Below are 19698 nucleotides of genomic sequence, written 5' to 3'. Positions count from 1 at the left end.
CCAAGCCAACTGAATGTGAAATTGATATCAAGGACAATGCGTTAGTATTGAACTGCACGATTCAACTTGGAAGGCATAATTAAGACCTGTTTACGATTGGGAGCATCTGTCTTTCAAGAACTGGTTTGTATTAGCTCTGAACACGATGCGACGCGAGAAGTTGCGAGGGAAGAAGAAAGTGAACATAAGAAAGCTGTTAGCAGCCTTGCTGATGTCTGGCTTGATATCAGTGTTTGTCATGTTAAATTATGCCCAGCACTCTATACACTTTCGGGAACTTGCTCAAAGCTTGTCTTTGGTGAAGTCAGCTCGAGAATTCTTGCAACGTTTTTATGCACATCATCATGCGCGGACCAATTCAGGATCCCAAACCGGATTCCAGAGAGTTGGGGATGCTTTCAACACGTACGTGTATTCAGCAACTTACGATGACGTTGATGTCCCAATAATCAGGATAATAACCTTGGTTAGATATTTTCGGGATGCAAAGAGACTGCCATCATTTGTTTGCACGTACTTCAATGCTTCCGGACAAGCTTCGCCGGTCACGTTCACAGGATTACTGGAGTATATACCAGAGGGTAAATGGGGATACAGGTGAGTATTTTTCCTGAAATGCATTGTGTTGAAGATACCTGAGGCATGTTTTGTTTGCATTTATGTTGTATACTGTCGCATTACACACTGATCTGTAAATAACCGGACCAGACCATCCAGTGATCACGATCTACGCAATTGGAATACGATTACATCTGTCAACGAGGTCAGCGAGTCTTACCATCCAAACCCGTTCGCCTCCACATGGGTTACATGGGTTACTGAAGACCAGTTCTAACTTGGATCTTCACGGTGAGACAAGCGGGGTTTGCTGAAGACCACTGTTAACCCGGATCAGCACAAGAATGGGTTGCTGAAGAATAGTTCTGACCCAGACCTTCACAGGACACGTCGGGCATGAACACCACTAATTTTCAGCTTCATTTCTCAGTTACCGCTAGGATTTCTCTCAGATTAACATTACTTTTTAATAATCTATTTTCAGATACCATTCAGGATTTATTAAATGTATGCTGCCCAAAGATGTCCGACCAACAACAGTCAGCATCAGTGGGAACATTACTGCAGCCCATAATATGCTGAGAGTTATCTACCCTTTGAAGAAGAAAAGACGCTTGACCAGATGTTTCTCAGCACTTCATTCCAATTTCAGCAACACTTTGCAGCTCATACAGACACTTGAAATCAGTCTCATGTTCGGTGTCGACCACTTCATTGTTTACAATCACAGTATTCACGAATCTGCCATGAATGTTTTGAAACATTACCGTAATTTGGGAGTGTTAGATATCTTACCTTGGGATGTACCTGTAAACCGAACTCAGATTCATTATTTTGCACAACTCGCTGCTATTCATGATTGTCTATATAGAAACCTGCATGTCTCTGATTACATACTGACAGGAGACACGGATGAAGTCTACATACCTAAACGGGGTGGGAGCACTTTGGAAATGATTAATGACATCTTGAAAGGAAAGCCATCATGTTCTGGTATTCTTGTTCAACATACCTTTTTCCCTTTGAATCTTCAGCCTCATGTGGGGAATTTTACATTGAAACAGGAGGCGAGGAGACTCGGTATCACTTATCTCTTGTACACAACTCGTTTAAAAATCAACAAACCCGGGTATAGGTCTAAACTAATCATCAAACCTACGGGTGTTGAGATGAGTTATATTCATAATATTGAACGTCTTCGGAAAGGACATACTGACTGTATTTGTCCCTCATCTCAGTGCATTCTTCATCATTACCGTGCTGTCCCACCAAGAGAGTGGGGTTCCCTCCGACAAACTGATGCCACATTGCTGAACTATTCTGAAATCATTGTTAAACGGGTGACCGAGAAAATGGACCAGTTACACCTGGATGGAGGTACCAGTTCTGTATTTTGAATGTAACGAGGAATCTGACGTGGAAGTATTACGGGATCAAAAATGTCGAACCTAGACCGTCAGCGTTAGGTGAGTGAGTGAGTTTAATTTTACGCCGTTTTATTAATATCCCAGCAATATCACGGCGGGGGTTACTGGCCATGGGCTTCACACGTCAGCGTTAGGAGCAAGATGAGCTTACCCAAGAACTGACCCAAGATGATACAACATATGCATTTTCGTGTTTTCACTTTCTTAGTAAAGTACAAACTCTAGTACTTTTGGGGTTGAGTCCCATCCGGGATTCGAACCCGCACCCTCAGAGTCAGGCACCTAATCGACAACAGTGGCACCGCGGTGACTGAGCGGGCACGGTGGCTGACTTTGTGTGATTAGGTGCCTGACTCTGAGGGTCGAATCCCGGATGGGACTCCACCCAAAAAATACTAGAATTTGTAGTTAACTAAGAAAGTGAAATCCCAATAATGACATATGTTGCATTTGACCACTTTCTACATGGCATTGTGTAACCAAGATAATACCTGTCCATCCGATCACTGGCCCCTGTGTCCGATTACGCAGACAAGCAGTTCGCAGATGCCTTAGAATAACAACATTTACGGTTCAATGGACAGGTTCCTACACATCATAATGGACTACTCAAAATAAAACGCAAGAAAAAACTGAAGACATTCATTTACTTTAAAGACGGACGAAAAAACATCTATTTGAACTTCGATTGCTGTAAGATAAAAATAGTTTGATTTTCATAAACATTTGGGTTTACCCTTCTCGTAAAAAAAACCCATCTAAAATGGTTGGAGCATTTCAGAAATTAAAGTCCCTACAAAATAGAACAACAGCAGTTTTTCTTCAGGAATTACTCCCACCTGTAGTAGGCAAACGGACAGGTTATGGGTAAATGATTTTAACTTAGTGACTTCGCTACTCACGTCGTTAATTGGGCTTGGGGTCAGGAAATCAGTTCGCTATAACCGTTGATTCGCTACTCACGAGTTCGTTATTCACGTATAATTTTAATGATATTATAAAGGGACTTTTAAATTTGTTCGCTATATCCGTTTGTTCGCTATATCCGTGTTCGCTATATCCATGTTCTACTGTATGTTCAAGTCTTATATCCACGTGAAGTGAGTGAGTTTAGTTTTACGCCGCACTCAGCAATATTCCAGCTATATGGCGGCGGTCTGTAAATAATCGAGTCTGGACCTGACAATCCAGTGATCAACAACATGAGCACCGATCTGTGCAATTGGGAACCGATGGCATGTGTCAACCAAGTCAGCGAGCCTGACCACCCGATCCCGTTGGTGGCCTCTTACAACAAGCATTATATCCACGTGAAAGAAAAATGTGCACTTCAGTATTATTCATATAGAAAAGGGATTTACACACAAGGTTAAGATATATGATGTGTACTGTTAATTGGGACCTGTTTTGAATAAATTTGTGAAAAATGACACATCATGTCAGTGTGACCATATATGTGAGAATGTTTTTCATTACTTCCTTGAATGTCCATTCAAGACATAAACCGTTAAACCGTCAAAATAATAAGTGGTTGGCATGGCAATACAGGTCTCTCAATTACTGAACATAAGAATGATTTCAGACATGTACATATCTTATCTCTCAAACAAAAACGTTTTCTCCGTTAACGTCTGTTTTACATATCCTATTGTTGAGAGAGGGCTTTTCTAAGGTTGAAAACATGTGCCCAATCATTTTCTTGAATGAATGAAATATGCTTCAATAAAATGACAGTGACAAACTTTTTCATATTAGTAATTGACTGTTTTGAGAAAAGAAAAAGTTACTTCTCAGGAACGAACCTGTTTCACGCTCAACCGACTCTACTCACAAAACAGTGGGCTGTTTCGTTATACACGTAGGGGTGCGACCCTAGCTAGTTAACCTTCCTGTTCAGTGTCTGTCAGTCGACTGTCAGGTGGGTGTCTGTCAAATGGGAGATACTAAACATTACGGTGGATATAACAAAACATTGTGCGTTGTGTGTGTGTGGATGGAAACATTAATATTACTGTAAAATCAAATCACGGTTCGTTTCCTTGTTTGGTCTTTGGGAACCCTTGAACCGTTGGAAAAATGGTTGTGCTCGCCATGTTACTGTGGTTTTTGCTTTAAAATATCCTTCTGGGATACAGCCCGGAGAAATCAAGAGGAAATAAGCATGAGATATGGAGATTCCAACCGATACTGGCATGATGATGGGACACGCAAGGGACGTAACTCTTCACGGCAAATAAGAGACACAAAAAGGCAGTGAAGCCCATATTTCATATAATATGAAATAGGAGAGTTTGATGACGTGTGACAAAGCCGAAATTCACTCACTAACGGTTTCACTCTCTCACTAACTCACTCTCTTCTTTCCTCTCCTCTCCTCTCCACTAACTCACTCACACACTGACCCTTTCACTCACTTCTCAAACAGCATATAATCGGTCAGCTTCTCCTGCAGTCCGTTTGGCTCAAAAGCGGACCAGTGAAAACTAATGACCATGACATACTCATTGAAACGCTGATCATAAATCCAAACATCACACCGAATCTGTGATGTCTTTGCAGAATTTTTGTCCTTATAATAAAAAAGTTGTTTAAGAAACAATCATTAAAATATTCACAGTTAACAATTTGTTACGAGGGAGGGGTGCAGAGAAAGGGACAGCCAGGTGTGCGAGAAAGCATGGAGACATCACAGCACAGGTTGATGAACAAATAACTTTCTCGGCACTTGTGCACATGCTTCTCGAAAACTCGTGTTTCTTTGAGTATATTATGCGTATTACTTTTCGAGTTACAGAGCAATTCATCGGTCCGCTTTTGAGGCAAACGGACTATAAAATGAACCGGTGACCTCTGTCATGTGCTGGTTTGTGTAGATTTCTCATGGAAGTGAGATGTGGTCATGACTAACACAGGTACGTGATTACAATTTACTTCGGTGCCATCATATCGGTTTTGGTCAGATTTAGAGTGGTCTACATCCAGTTCTTGATAGGTATACGATAAGTGTAGTGGATACGACCCACAATAAAACCCTCAATAACACTATTTTCCTGACACTGTCGGGTAGATACGGAAGCGTACTAACGCCACGTTGAATACCTTTTAGTCTCATTATCTCGTACGAAGGAGATACTATCTCCTACGTAGGAATTAAAATCTCCTATGTAGGAGATAATAAGTCATACGTAGGACTTACTTAGTATCGTAGTATCTCCTATGTAGAACTTAATAGTTAATATCTCCTACGTAGAACGTATTATCACCAACCTAAGACTTATCACCTACATACTACTTGGTATCACCTACGTAGTACTTGGTATCACCTACGTAGTACTTGGCATCACCTACGTAGGACTTGGTATCTCCTACGTAGGACTTGGTGTCACCTACGTACTACTTGGTATCTCCCACGTAGGACTTGGGATCTCCTACGTAGGACTTGGTATCACCTACGTAGTACTTGGCATCTCCTACGTAGGACTTGGTATCTCCTACGTACGACTTATTATCACAAACCTAGGAATCATCACCTACGTAGTACTTGGTATTACCTACGTACTATTTGGAATCTCCTACGTAGAACTTGGTATCACCTACGTAGGACTTATTATCACTAATCTAGGACTTATCACCTACGTAGTACTTGGTATCACCTACGAAAGACTTGGTATCTCCTACGTAGGACTTGGTATCACCTACGTAGGACTCATTATCACCAACCTAGGACTTATCACCTACGTAGTACTTGGTATCACCTACGTAGGACTTGGTATCACCTACGTAGTACTTGGTATCACCTACGTAGTACTTGGTATCACCTACGTAGTACTTGGTATCTCCTACGTAGGACTTGATATCACCTACGTAGTACTTGGTATCTCCTACGTAGGACTTGGTATCACATACGTAGTACTTCGTATCTCCTACGTAGGACTTAATGGTTAATATCTCCTACGTAGAACGTACTATCACCTACGTAGGACTTATTATCACCAACCTAGGACTTATCACCTACGTAGTACTTGGTATCACCTACGTAGTACTTGGTATCACCTATGTAGTACTTGGTATCACCTACGTAGTACTTGGTATCACCTACGTAGGACTTGGTGTCACCTACGTAGTACTTGGTATCTCCCACGTAGGACTTGGTATCTCCTACGTAGGACTTGGTATCACCTACGTAGGACTTATCATCACCCACCTAGGAATTATCACCTACGTAGTACTTGGTATCACCTACGTAGTACTTGGTATCTCCTACGTAGTACTTGGTATCTCCCACGTAGTATTTGGTATTTCCTACGTAGAACTTGGTGTCACCTACGTAGGACTTATTATCACTAACCTAATACTTATCACCTACGTAGTACTTGGTATCACCTACGTAGGACTTGGTATCTCCTACGTAGGACTTGGCATCACCTACGTAGGACTTATTATAACCAACCTAGGACTTATCACCTACGTAGTACTTGGTATCACCTACGTAGTACTTGGAATCACCTACGTAAGACTTGGCATCTCCTACGTACGACTTGATATCACCTACGTAGTACTTGGTATCTCCTACGTAGGACTTGGCATCACATACGTAGTACTTGGTATCTCCTACGTAGGACTTGGTATCACCTACGTAGGATTTGCTATCACCTACGTAGTACTTGGTATCACATACGCAGGACTTATTATCACCAACATAGGACTCATCACCTACGTAGTACTTGGTATCACCTACGTAGTACTTGGTATCTCCTACGTAAGACTTATTATCACCAACCTAGGACTTATCACCTACGTCCTACTTGGTATCACATACGTAGTACTTGGTATCACCTACGTAGTGCTTGGTATCTCCTACGTAGGACTTGGTATCACCTACGTAGTACTTGGTATCTCCTACCTAGGACTTGTTATCTCCAACGTAGGACTTGGCATCACCTACGTATGACCTATTATCACCTACGTAGGACTTATTATCACCAACCTAGAACTTATCACCTATGTCGTACTTGGTATCACATACGTAGGACTTTGTATCACCTACATAGTACTTGGTGTCACCTACGTAGTACTTGGCATCTCCGACGTAGGACTTATTACCACCTACCTAGGACTTATCACCTAAGTAGTACTTAGCACAACCTACGTAGGACTTGGTATCTCCTACATTGGACTTGGTATCACCTACGTAGGACTTATTATCACCAACCTACGACTTATCACCTACGTAGTACTTGGTATCACCTACGTAGTACTTGGCATCTCCTACGAAATACTTGGTATCTCCTACGTAGTACTTGGTATCACCTACGTAGCACTTGGTGTCTCCTACGTAGGACGTATTATCACCAACCTTGGACTTATGACCTACGTAGTACTTGGCATCTCCTACGTAGGACTTGAAATCACCTACGTAGGACTTCCTATCACCTACGTAGTACTTGGTATCACCTACGTAGGACTTGGTATCACCTACGTAAGACTTGGTATCACCTACGTAGTACTTGGTATCACCTACGTAGTACTTGGTATCTCCTACGTAGGACTTGATATCACCTACGTAGTACTTGGTATCTCCTACGTAGGACTTGGTATCACATACGTAGTACTTGGTATCTCCTACGTAGGACTTAATGGTTAATATCTCCTAAGTAGAACGTATTATCACCTACGTAGGACTTATTATCACCAACCTAGGACTTATCACCTATGTAGTACTTGGTATCACCTACGTAGTACTTAGTATCACCTATGTAGTACTTGGTATCACCTACGTAGTACTTGGTATCACCTACGTAGGACTTGGTGTCACCTACGTAGTACTTGGTATCTCCCACGTAGGACTTGGTATCTCCTACGTAGGACTTGGTATCACCTACGTAGGACTTATTATCACCCACCTAGGAATCATCACCTACGTAGTACTTGGTATCACCTACGTAATACTTGGCATCTCCTACGTAGTACTTGGTGTCTCCCTCATAGTATTTGGTATCTCCTACGTAGAACTTGGTGTCACCTACGTAGGACTTATTATCACTAACCTAGTACTTATCACCTACGTAGTACTTGGTATCACCTACGTAGGACTTGGTATCTCCTACGTAGGACTTGGCATCACCTACGTAGGACTTATTATCACCAACCTAGGACTTATCACCTACGTAGTACTTGGTATCACCTACGTAGTACTTCGAATCACCTACGTAGGACTTGGCATCTCCTACGTACGACTTGATATCACCTACGTAGTACTTGGTATCTCCTACGTAGTACTTGGTATCACACACGTAGTACTTGGTATCTCCTACGTAGGACTTGGTATCACCTACGTAGGATTTGCTATCACCTACGTAGTACTTGGTATCACATACGTAGGACTTATTATCACCAACATAGGACTTATCACCTACGTAGTACTTGGTATCACCTACGTAGTACTTGGTATCTCCTACGAAAGACTTATTATCACCAACCTAGGACTTATCACCTACGTCCTACTTGGTATCACATACGTAGTACTTGGTATCACCTACGTAGTGCTTGGTATCTCCTACGTAGGAGTTGGTATCACCTACGTAGTACTTGGTATCTCCTACCTAGGACTTGGTATCTCCTACGTAGGACTTGGCATCACCTACGTATGACCTATTATCACCTACGTAGGACTTATTATCACCAACCTAGAACTTATCACCTATGTAGTACTTGGTATCACATACGTAGGACTTTGTATCACCTACATAGTACTTGGTGTCACCTACGTAGTACTTGGCATCTCCGACGTAGGACTTATTACCACCTACCTAGGACTTATCACCTAAGTAGTACTTAGTATAACCTACGTAGGACTTGGTATCTCCTACGTTGGACTTGGTATCACCTACGTAGGACTTATTATCACCAACCTGCGACTTGTCACCTACGTAGTAATTGGTATCACCTACATAGGACTTGGTATCACCTTCGTAGTACTTGGTATCACCAACGTAGTACTTGCTATCTCCTACGTTGGACTTGGTATCACCTACGTAGGACTTATTATCACCAACCTACGACTTATCACCTACGTAGTACTTGGTATCACCTACGTAGTACTTGGTATCTCCTACGAAATACTTGGTATCTCTTACGTAGTACTTGGTATCACCTACGTAGCACTTGGTGTCTCCTACGTAGGACGTATTATCACCAACCTTGGACTTATGACCTACGTAGTACTTGGCATCTCCTACGTAGGACTTGATATCACATAGGTAGGACTTCCTATCACCTACGTAGGACTTGGTATCACCTACGTAGTACTTGGTATCACCTACGTAGTACTTGGTAACTCCTACGTAGGACTTGGTGTCACCTACGTAGGACTTGGTATCACCAACATAGTACTTGGTATGTCCTACGTAGGACTAATTGTCACCAACCTAGGACTAATCACCTACGTAGTACTTGGTATCTTCTACGCAGGACTTGGTGTCACCTACGTAGGACTTGCTGTCACCTGCGTAGTGCTTGGTATCTTCTACGTAGGACTTGGCATCACCTAGGTAGTACTTGGTATCTCCTACGTAGGACTTTTTATCACCAACCTAGGACTTATCACCTACGTCCTACTTGGTATCACATACGTAGTACTTGGTATCAACTACGTAGTGCTTGGCATCTCCTACGTAGGACTTGGTATCACATACGTAGTACTTGGCATCACCTACGTAGGACTTATTATCACCAACCTAGGACTTGGTATCACCTACGTAGGACTTATTGTCACCAACCTAGGACTTATCACCTACGTAGTACTTGATATAACCTACGTGGTACTTAGTATCTCCTACGTAGGACTTGGTATCACCTACGTACGACTTGGTATCTCCTACGTAGGACTTGGTATCACCTACGTAGTACTTGGTATCACCTACGTAGGACTTGGTATGTCCTATGCAGGACTTGGTATCTCCTACGTAGGACTTATTATCACCAACCTAGAACTTATCACCTACGTAGTACTTGATATCACCTACGTGGTACTTAGTATCTCCTACGTAGGACTTGGTATCACCTACGTACGACTTGGTATCTCCTACGTAGGACTTGGTATCACCTACGTAGGACTTATTGTCACCAACCTAGGACTTATCACCTACGTAAGACTTGGTATCACCTACGTAGTACTTGGTATTAAATACGAAGTACTTGGAATCTCCTATGTAGTACTTGGTATCACCTACGTAGGACTTATTTTCACCAACCTAGGACTTATGACCTACGTAGTACTTGGCATCTCCTACATAGTACTTGGTATCTCCTACGTAGTACTTGGTATCACCTACGTAGTACTTGGTATCTCCTACGTAGGACTTGGTATCACCTACGAAGGACTGATTATCACCAACCTACGACTTATCACCTACGTAGGACTTGGTATCACCTACGTAGTACTTGGTATCACCTACGTAGTACTTGGTGTCTCCCATGTAGGACGTGGTGTCAACTAAGTGGCACTTATTATCACCAACCTAGGACTTATCACCTACGTAGTACTTGGTATCACCTACGTAGGACTTCCTATCACCTACCTAGTACTTGGTGTCACCTACGTAGGACTTATTATCACCAACATAGGACTTACCAGACATGTAGGAATTGGTATCACCTACGTATTACTTGGTATCACCTACGTAGGACTTGGTATCTCCTACGTAGAACTTATTATCAACAACATAGGACTTATCACCAACGTAGTACTTAGTATATCCTATGTAGGACTTGGTATCACCTACGTAGGATTTGGTATGTCCTATGCAGGACTTGGTATCTCCTACGTAGGACTTATTATCACCAACCTAGAACTTATCACCTACGTAGTACTTGATATCACCTACGTGGTGCTTGGTATCTCCTACGTAGGACTTGGTATCACCTACGTACGACTTGGTATCTCCTACGTAGGACTTGGTATCACCTACGTAGGACTTATTGTCACCAACCTAGGACTTATCACCTACGTATGACTTGGTATCACCTACGTAGTACTTGGTATCAAATACGTAGTACTTGGAATCTCCCACGTAGTACTTGGTATCACCTACGTAGGACTTATTTTCACCAACCTAGGACTTATCACCTACGTAGTACTTGGTATCTCCTACGTAGTACTTGGTATCTCCTACGTAGTACTTGGTATCACCTACGTACGACTTGGTATCTCCTACGTAGGACTTGGTATCACCTACGTAGGACTTATTGTCACCAACCTAGGACTTATCACCTACGTATGACTTGGTATCACCTACGTAGTACTTGGCATCACCTGCGTAGTACTTGGTGTCTCCCATGTAGGACTTGGTATCAACTACGTAGGACTTGTTATCACCAACCTAGGACTTATCAGCTACGTAGTACTTGGCATCTCCTACGTAGTACTTGGTGTCTCCTACGTAGTACTTGGCATCACCTACGTAGTACTTGGTATCTCCTACGTAAGACTTATTATCATCAACCTAGGACTTATCACCTACGTCCTACTTGGCATCACATACGTAGTACTTGGTATCAACTACGTAGTGCTTGGCATCTCCTACGCAGGACTTGGTATCACATACGTAGTACTTGGTATCACCTACGTAGGACTTACTATCACCAACCTAGGACTTTTCACCTACGTAGTACTTCGTATCACCTACGTAGTACTTGGTATCACCTATGTAGGACTTGTTATCTTCTATGCAGGACTTGGTATCTCCTACGTAGGACTTATTATCACCAACCTAGAACTTATCACCTACGTAGTACTTGGTGTCACCTACGTGGTACTTGGAATCTCCTGCGTAGGACTTGGTATCACCTACGTACGACTTGGTATCTCCTACGTAGGACTTGGTATCACCTACGTAAGACTTATTATCACCAACCTAGGACTTATCACCTACGTAAGACTTGGTATCACCTACGTAGTACTTGGTGTCAAATACGTAGTACTTGGAATCTCCTACGTAGTACTTGGTATCACGTACGTAGGAGTTATTTTCACCAACCTAGGACTTATCACCTACGTAGTACTTGGTATCTCCTACGTAGTACTTGGTATCTCCTACGTAGTACTTGGTATCACCTACGTAGTTCTTGGTGTCTCCTACGAAGGACTGATTATCACCAACCTACGACTTATCACCTACGTAGGACTTGGTATCACCTACGTAGTACTTGGTTTGTCCTACGTAGTACTTGGTGTCTCCCATGTAGGACTTGGTATCAACTACGTAGGACTTATTATCACCAACCTAGGACTTGTCACCTACGTAGTACTTGGTATCACCTACGTAGGACTTCCTATCACCTACGTAGTACTTGGTAACACCTACGTAGGACTTGTTATCACCAACATAGGACCTACCACCTATGTAGGAATTGGTATCAGCTACGTATTACTTGGTATCACCTACGTAGGACTTGGTGTCTCCTTCGTAGGTCTTATTATCAACAACATAGCACTTATCACCAACGTAGTACTTGGTACATCCTACGTAGTACTTGGTATCACCTACGTAGTACTTGGTAACTCCTACTTAGGACTTGGTATCAACTACGTACGACTTGGTGTCACCAACGTAGTACTTGGTATGTCCTACGCAGGACTTGGTATCACCTACGTAGGACTTGCTGTCACCTGCGTAGTACTTGGTATCACCTACATAGGACTTATTATCACCAACATTGGACTTATCACCTATGTAGGGCTTGTTATCTCCTACGTAATACTTGGTATTTCCTACGTAGTACTTCGTATCACCTACGTAGTACTTGGTATCTCCTACGAAGGACTTATTATGACGAAGCTAGGACTTATCACCTACGTAGTGCTTGGTATCTCCTACGTAGGACTTGGTATCACATACGTATGACTTCCCATCACCTACGTAGTACTTGGTATCACCTACATAGGACTTATTATCACCAACATGGGACTAATCACCTATGTAGGACTTGGTTTTACCTACGTAGTACTTCTTATCTCCTACGTACGACTTACTATCACCAACCTAGGACGTATCACCTACGTAGTACTTGGAATCTCCTACGTAGGACTTGGTATCACCTACGTAAGACTTCGTATCACCTACGTAGTACTTGGTATCACCTACGTAGGACTCATTATCACCAAGATAGGACTAATCACCTATGTCGTACTTGGTCTCACCTACGTAGTACTTCTTTTCTCTTACGTAGGACTTATTGTCACGAACCCAGGACTTATCACCTACGTAGTACTTTGAATCAACTACGTAGTACTTGGTATCTCCTAGGTAGGACTTGGTATCACCCAAAAAGTACTTGGTATCTCCTACGTAGTACTTTGTATCACCTACGTAGTACTTGGTATGACCTACATAGTACTTGGTATCTCCTACGTAGTACTTGGTATCACCTACGTAGTACTTGGTATCTCCTACGTAGGACTTATTATTACAACCAACCTAGGACATAGGACCTAAGTAGGACTTGGTACAACCTACTTAGTACTTGGTGTCTGCTACGTAGGACTTGGAATCCCCTACGTAGGACTTGCTATCACCTACGTAGTACTTGGTATCACCTACGTAGTACTTGGTATCTCCTACGTAGTACTTGGTGTGTCCTACGTGAGACTTGGTATTACCTACGTAGTACTTGTTATCACCAACCTAGGAATTATCACCTACGTAGTACTTGGTATCTCCTATGTAGTACCTTGTACTACCTACGTAGTACTTGGTATCAGCTAAGTAGTACTTGGTATCTCCTACGAAGTACTTGGTATCACCTACGTAGTACTTGGTATCTCCTACGTAGGACTTATTATCACCAACCTACGACTTATGACCTACAGAGTACTTGGTATCTCCTACGTAGGACTTTGTTTCACCTACTTAGTACTTGGTATCAGCTACGTAGTACTTGGTATCTCCTACGTAGTACTTGGTATCAGCTACGTAGTACTTGGTGTCTCCTGCGTAGGACTTCTTTTCACTAACCTAGGACTTATGACCTACGTAGTACTTGGTATCTCCTACGTAGGACTTCGTATCACCTACGTAGTACTTGGTATCAGCTACGTGGGACTTGGTATCTCCTACGTAGGACTTATCTCCAACCTAGCACTTGGAATCACCTACGTAGTACTTGGTATATCCTACGTAGTACTTAGCATCTCCTACGTAGGACTTATTATGACCATCCTGGGACTAATAACCTACGTAGTACTTGGTATCACCTACGTAGTACTTGGTATGTCCTACGTAGGACTTGGAATCACCTACGTAGTACTTGGTATCACCTACGTAGTACTTGGTATCTCCTACGTAGGACTTATTTTCACCAACCTAGGAATTATCACCTACGTAGTACTTGGTATCTTCTACGTATTACTTGACATATCCTACGTAGGACTTATTATCACCAGCATAGGACTTATTATCACCAGCATAGGACTTATCACCTACGTACTACTTGGTATCACCTACGTAGCAATTGGTGTCTCCTACGTAGGACTTGGTATCACCTACGTAGGACTTGCTATCACCTACGTAGTACTTGGTATCTTCTAGGTAGGACTTATTATCACCAACATAGGACTTATCACCTACGTAGTACTAGGTATATCCTACGTAGGACTTGGTATCACCTACGTAGTACTTGGAAATTTCTACGTAGGACTTGGTATCACCTACGTAGTACTTCGTATCACCTACGTAGTACTTGGTATCTCCTACGTAAGACTTTCATTACCAACCTAGGACTTATCACCTACGTAGTACTTGGTATCACATTCGTAGTTCTTGGTATCAACTACGCAGTACTTCATATCTCCTACGTAGGACTTGGTATCTCCTACGTATTACTTGGTGTCTCCTACGTAGGACTTCGCATCACCTACGTAGGACCTATTGTCACCTACGTAGGACTTATAATCACCAACCTAGGACTTATCACCTACGTAGTACTTGGGATCACCTACGTAGTGCTTGGTATCACCTACGTACTACTTGGTATCTCCTACGTAGGACTTGGTATCACCAACGTAGTACTTGGTATCACCCACGTAGTACTTGGTATCTCCTACGTAGGACTCATTATCACCAACCTAGGACTTATCACCTACGTAGGACTTGGTATCTCCTACGTTGTACTTGGCATCACCTACGAAGGACTTGTTATCACTAACCTACGACTTATCACCTACGTAGTACTTGTTATCTCCTACGTCATACTTGGTATTTCCTACATAGTACTTCGTATCACCTACGTAGTACTTGGTATCTAATACGTAGGACTTATTATGACCAACCTAGGACTAATCACCTACGTAGTACTTGGTATCTCCTACGTAGGACTTGGTATCACCTACGTAGGACTTGGCATTACCTACGTAGGACTTGGTATCACCTACGTAGGACTTGGTATCACCTACATAGGACTTATTACCTATGTTGGACTTGGTATCACCTACGTAGCACTTTTTATCTCCTACGTAGGACTTATTATCACCAACCTAGCACTTATCACCTACGTAGTACTTGGTATCACCTACGTAGTATTTGGCATCAACTACGTAGGACTTGGTATCACCTATGTAGGACTTGGTATCACCTACGTACTACTTCTTATCTCCTACGTAGGACTTATTATCACCAGCCTAGGACTTATCACCTACGTAGTACTTGGTGTCTCCTACGTAGGACTTGGTATCACCTACGTAGGACTTGGCATTACCTACGTAGGACTTGGTATCACCTACGTAGGACTTGGTATCACCTACATAGGACTTATTACCTATGTTGGACTTGGTATCACCTACGTAGCACTTTTTATCTCCTACGTAGGACTTATTATCACCAACCTAGCACTTATCACCTACGTAGTACTTGGTATCACCTACGTAGTATTTGGCATCAACTACGTAGGACTTGGTATCACCTATGTAGGACTTGGTATCACCTACGTACTACTTCTTATCTCCTACGTAGGACTTATTATCACCAGCCTAGGACTTATCACCTACGTAGTACTTGGTGTCTCCTACGTAGGACTTGGTATAACCTTCTCAGTATTTGGTATCTGCTACGTAGGACTTGGTATCTCCTACTTAGGACTTGGCATCACCTACGTAGTACTTGGCATCACCTACGTAGTACTTGGTATCTTCTACGTAGGACTTCGTGTCACCTACGTAGTACTTGGCATGAGTTACGTGGGACTTGGTATCTACTACGTAGGACTTGTCTCAAACCTAGCACTTGGTATCACCTACGTAGTACTTGGTATATCCTACGTAGTACTTAGCATCTCCTACGTTGGACTTATTATGACCAACCTGGGACTTACAACCTACGTAGTACTTGGTATCACCTACGCAGTACTTGGTATGTCCTACGTAGGACTTGGTATCACCTACGTAGTGCTTGGTATCTGCTACGTAGGACTTGGTATCTCCTACGTAGGACTTGGTATCACCTACGTAGTACTTGGTGTCACCTACGCAGTACTTGGTATCTCCCACGTAGGACTTATTATCACCAACCTAGGACTTATCACCTACGTAGTACTTGGTATCTTCTACGTACTACTTGGCATCTCCTACGTAGGACTTATTATCACCAGCATAGGACTTATCACCTACGTAGTACTTGGTATCACCTAAGTAGCAATTGGTATCTCCTACGTAGGACTTGGTATTACCTACTTAGTACTTGGTATCTGCTACGTAGGACTTGGTATCACCTACGTAGGACTTGCTATCACGTACGTAGTACTTGGAATCTTCTACGTAGGACTTATTATCACCAACATAGGACTTATCACCTACGTAGTACTAGGTATATCCTACGTAGGACTTGGTATCACCTACGTAGTACTTGGAAATTTCTACGTAGGACTTGGTATCACCTACGTAGTACTTCGTATCACCTACGTAGTACTTGGTATCTCCTACGTAAGACTTTCATTACCAACCTAGGACTTATCACCTACGTAGTACTTGGTATCACATTCGTAGTACTTGGTATCAACTACGTAGTCTTCATATCTCCTACGTAGGACTTGGTATCTCCAATATATTACTTGGAATCTCCTACGTAGGACTTCGTATCACCTACGTAGGACCTATTGTCACCTACATAGGACTTATTATCCCCAACCTAGGACTTATCACCTACGTAGTACTTGGTATCACCTACGTAGTGCTTGGCATCACCTACGTAGTACATGGCATCACCTACGTAGTACTTGTTACCTCCTACGTAGGACTTGGTATCACCAACGTAGTACTTGGTATCACCTACGTAGTACTTGGTATCTCCTACGTAGGACTCATTATCACCAACCTAGGACTTATCACCTACGTAGGACTTGGTATTTCCTACGTTGGACTTGGCATCACCTACGAAGTACTTGTTGTCACCAACCTACGACTTATCACCTACGTAGTACTTGTTATCTCCTACGTAGTACTTGGTATTTCCTACGTAGTACTTCGAATCACCTACGTAGTACTTGGTATCTCCTACATAGGACTTATTATGACCAACCTACGACTTATCACCTACGTAGTACTTGGTATCACCTACGTAGTATTTGGTATCAACTACGTAGGGCTTGGTATCACCTATGTAGGACTTGGTATCACCTACGTACTACTTCTTATCTCCTACGTAGGACTTATTGTCACCAGCCTAGGACTTATCACCTACGTAGTACTTGGCATCACCTACGTAGTACTTGGTATTTCCTACGTAGGACTTGGTATAACCTACTTAGAACTTGGTATCTGCTACGTAGGACTTGGTATCTCCTACGTAGGACTTGGTGTCACCTACGTAGTACTTGGTATCAACTACGTAGTACTTGGTATCTTCTACGTAGGACTTATCACGAACCTAGGACTTATCACCTACATAGTACTTGGTATCTTCTACGTAGTACTTGGTATCTCCTACGTAGTACTTGGTGTCACTTACGTAGTACTTGGTATGTAGTAAGGAGGATTTATTGCACCAACCTAGGACTTTTTACCTACGTAGTACTTGGCATCACCTACGTAGCACTTGGTATCACCTACGTAGTACTTGGTATCTCCTACGTAGTACTTGGTATCACGTACGTAGTACTTGGTATCTCCTACGTAGGACTTATTATGAACAACCTAGGACTTATCACCTACGTAGTACTTGGTATCTCCTACGTAGGACTTGGCATCACCTACGTAGGACTTCCTATCACCTACGTAGTACTTGGTATCACCTACATAGGACTTATTATCACCAACATAGGATTTTACCTATGTAGGACTTGGTATCACCTATGTAGTACTTCTTATGTCCTACGTAGGACTTGTTATCAGCAACCTAGGACTTATCACCTACGTAGTACTTGGTATCTTCTACGTAGTACTTGGTATCTCCTACGTAGTACTTGGTGTCACTTACGTAATACTTGGTATGTCCAAAGTAGGATTTATTACACCAGCCTAGGACTTATGACCTACGCAGTACTTGGCATCTCCTACGTAGGACTTGGTATCACCTACGTAGGACTTGTCACCTACGTAGTACTTACCATGACCTACGTAGTACTTGGTATCACCTACGTAGTACTTGGTATCTCCTACGTAGGAGTAATCACCTACGTAGTACTTAGTAACTCCTACGTAGGACTTGGTATCACCTACGTAGTACTTGCTATCTCCTACGCTGGACTAATCACCCACGTAGTACTTGCTGTCTCCTACGTGGGACTTGGTATCACCTACGTAGGACTTCCTATCACCTACGTAGTACTTGTTATCTCCTACGTAGGACTCATCATCACCAACCTAGGACTTATGACCTACGTAGTACATTGCATCAACTACGTAGGACTTGGTATCTCCTACGTAGTACTTGGCATCACCTACATAGGACTTATTATCACCAACAGAGGATTTATCACCTACGTAGGACTTGCTATCACCTACGTAGTACTTGTTATCTCCAACGTAGGACTCATTGTCACCAGCCTAGGACTTATCACCTACGTAGTACTTCGTATCACCTACGTAGGACTTGGTATCACCTACGTAGGACTTGGTTTCTCCTACGTAGGACTTGTTGTCACTAACGTAGGACTCATCACCTACGTAGTCCTTCGTACCTCCTACATAGTACTTGGTATCACGTACGTAGGACTTGGTTTCTCCTACGTAGGACTTATTATCACCAACCTAGGACTCATCACCTACGCAGTACTTGATTTCTCCTACGTAGGACTTGGTATCACCTACGTATGGCTTGCTATCACCTACGTAGTACTTGGTATCTCCTACGTAGGACTTATTATCACCAAACTAGGACTTATCACCTACGTAGTACTTGGTGTCACATACGTAGTACTTAGTATGTCCTACGTAGGACTTGGTATCACCTACGTAGTACTTGTTATCTCCAACGTAGGACATATCACCTATGTAGTACTTGGTATCAGATACGTAGTACTTGGTATCACCTACATAGGACTTGCTATCACCTACATAGGACTTGATATCTCCTACGTAGGACTTACTATCACCAACCTAGGACTTATCACCTACGTAGTACTTGCTATCTCCTACGTGGGACTTCGTATCACCTACGTAGGACTTCCTATCACCTACGTAGTACTTGGTATTACCTACGTAGTACTTATTATCACCAACATAGGA

At 42.6% G+C, this 19698-nt stretch overlaps 2 protein-coding genes across 2 annotated transcripts; one reads left to right on the top strand and one right to left on the bottom strand.

Annotated features, from left to right (window-relative positions):
* Window positions 1-145: 145 nt before the first annotated feature.
* On the top strand, window positions 146-1989 carry LOC137268446 (uncharacterized). Its single transcript, XM_067803013.1, has 2 exons — window positions 146-597; window positions 1043-1989. The coding sequence occupies exons 1-2, from the start codon at window positions 146-148 to the stop codon at window positions 1953-1955; spliced, it is 1365 nt and encodes a 454-aa protein (XP_067659114.1). The 3' UTR covers window positions 1956-1989.
* Window positions 1990-5378: 3389 nt separating this feature from the next.
* Window positions 5379-10624, bottom strand: LOC137267706 (uncharacterized). Its single transcript, XM_067802170.1, has 6 exons — window positions 10618-10624; window positions 9427-9552; window positions 9059-9345; window positions 7696-7888; window positions 7216-7418; window positions 5379-5501 (listed from the first exon to the last, which is right to left on the bottom strand). The coding sequence occupies exons 1-6, from the start codon at window positions 10622-10624 to the stop codon at window positions 5379-5381; spliced, it is 939 nt and encodes a 312-aa protein (XP_067658271.1).
* Window positions 10625-19698: the final 9074 nt, after the last annotated feature.

This window comes from Haliotis asinina, chromosome 16, assembly GCF_037392515.1.
Source record: "Haliotis asinina isolate JCU_RB_2024 chromosome 16, JCU_Hal_asi_v2, whole genome shotgun sequence".
Lineage (NCBI taxonomy): Eukaryota > Metazoa > Mollusca > Gastropoda > Lepetellida > Haliotidae > Haliotis > Haliotis asinina.
Note: the sequence above shows the minus strand (reverse complement) of the source record. Positions and strands in the feature narration are given on the sequence as shown.

Excerpts from the sequence above, each read along its gene's own strand:
- LOC137267706 (XM_067802170.1), bottom strand. Across the intron at positions 9,346-9,426 it reads AGATACCAAGTACTACGTAG|GTGACACCAAGTCCTACGTA; the intron begins GTGATTAGTCCT and ends AGTCCTACGTAG. Across the intron at positions 7,419-7,695 it reads TGATACCAAGTACTACATAG|GTGATAGGAAGTCCTACGTA; the intron begins GTGATAAGTCCT and ends AGTACTACGTAG.
- LOC137268446 (XM_067803013.1), top strand. The coding sequence starts at position 146 with ATGCGACGCGAGAAGTTGCGAGGGAAGAAGAAAGTGAACATAAGAAAG. Across the intron at positions 598-1,042 it reads GAGGGTAAATGGGGATACAG|ATACCATTCAGGATTTATTA; the intron begins GTGAGTATTTTT and ends ATCTATTTTCAG.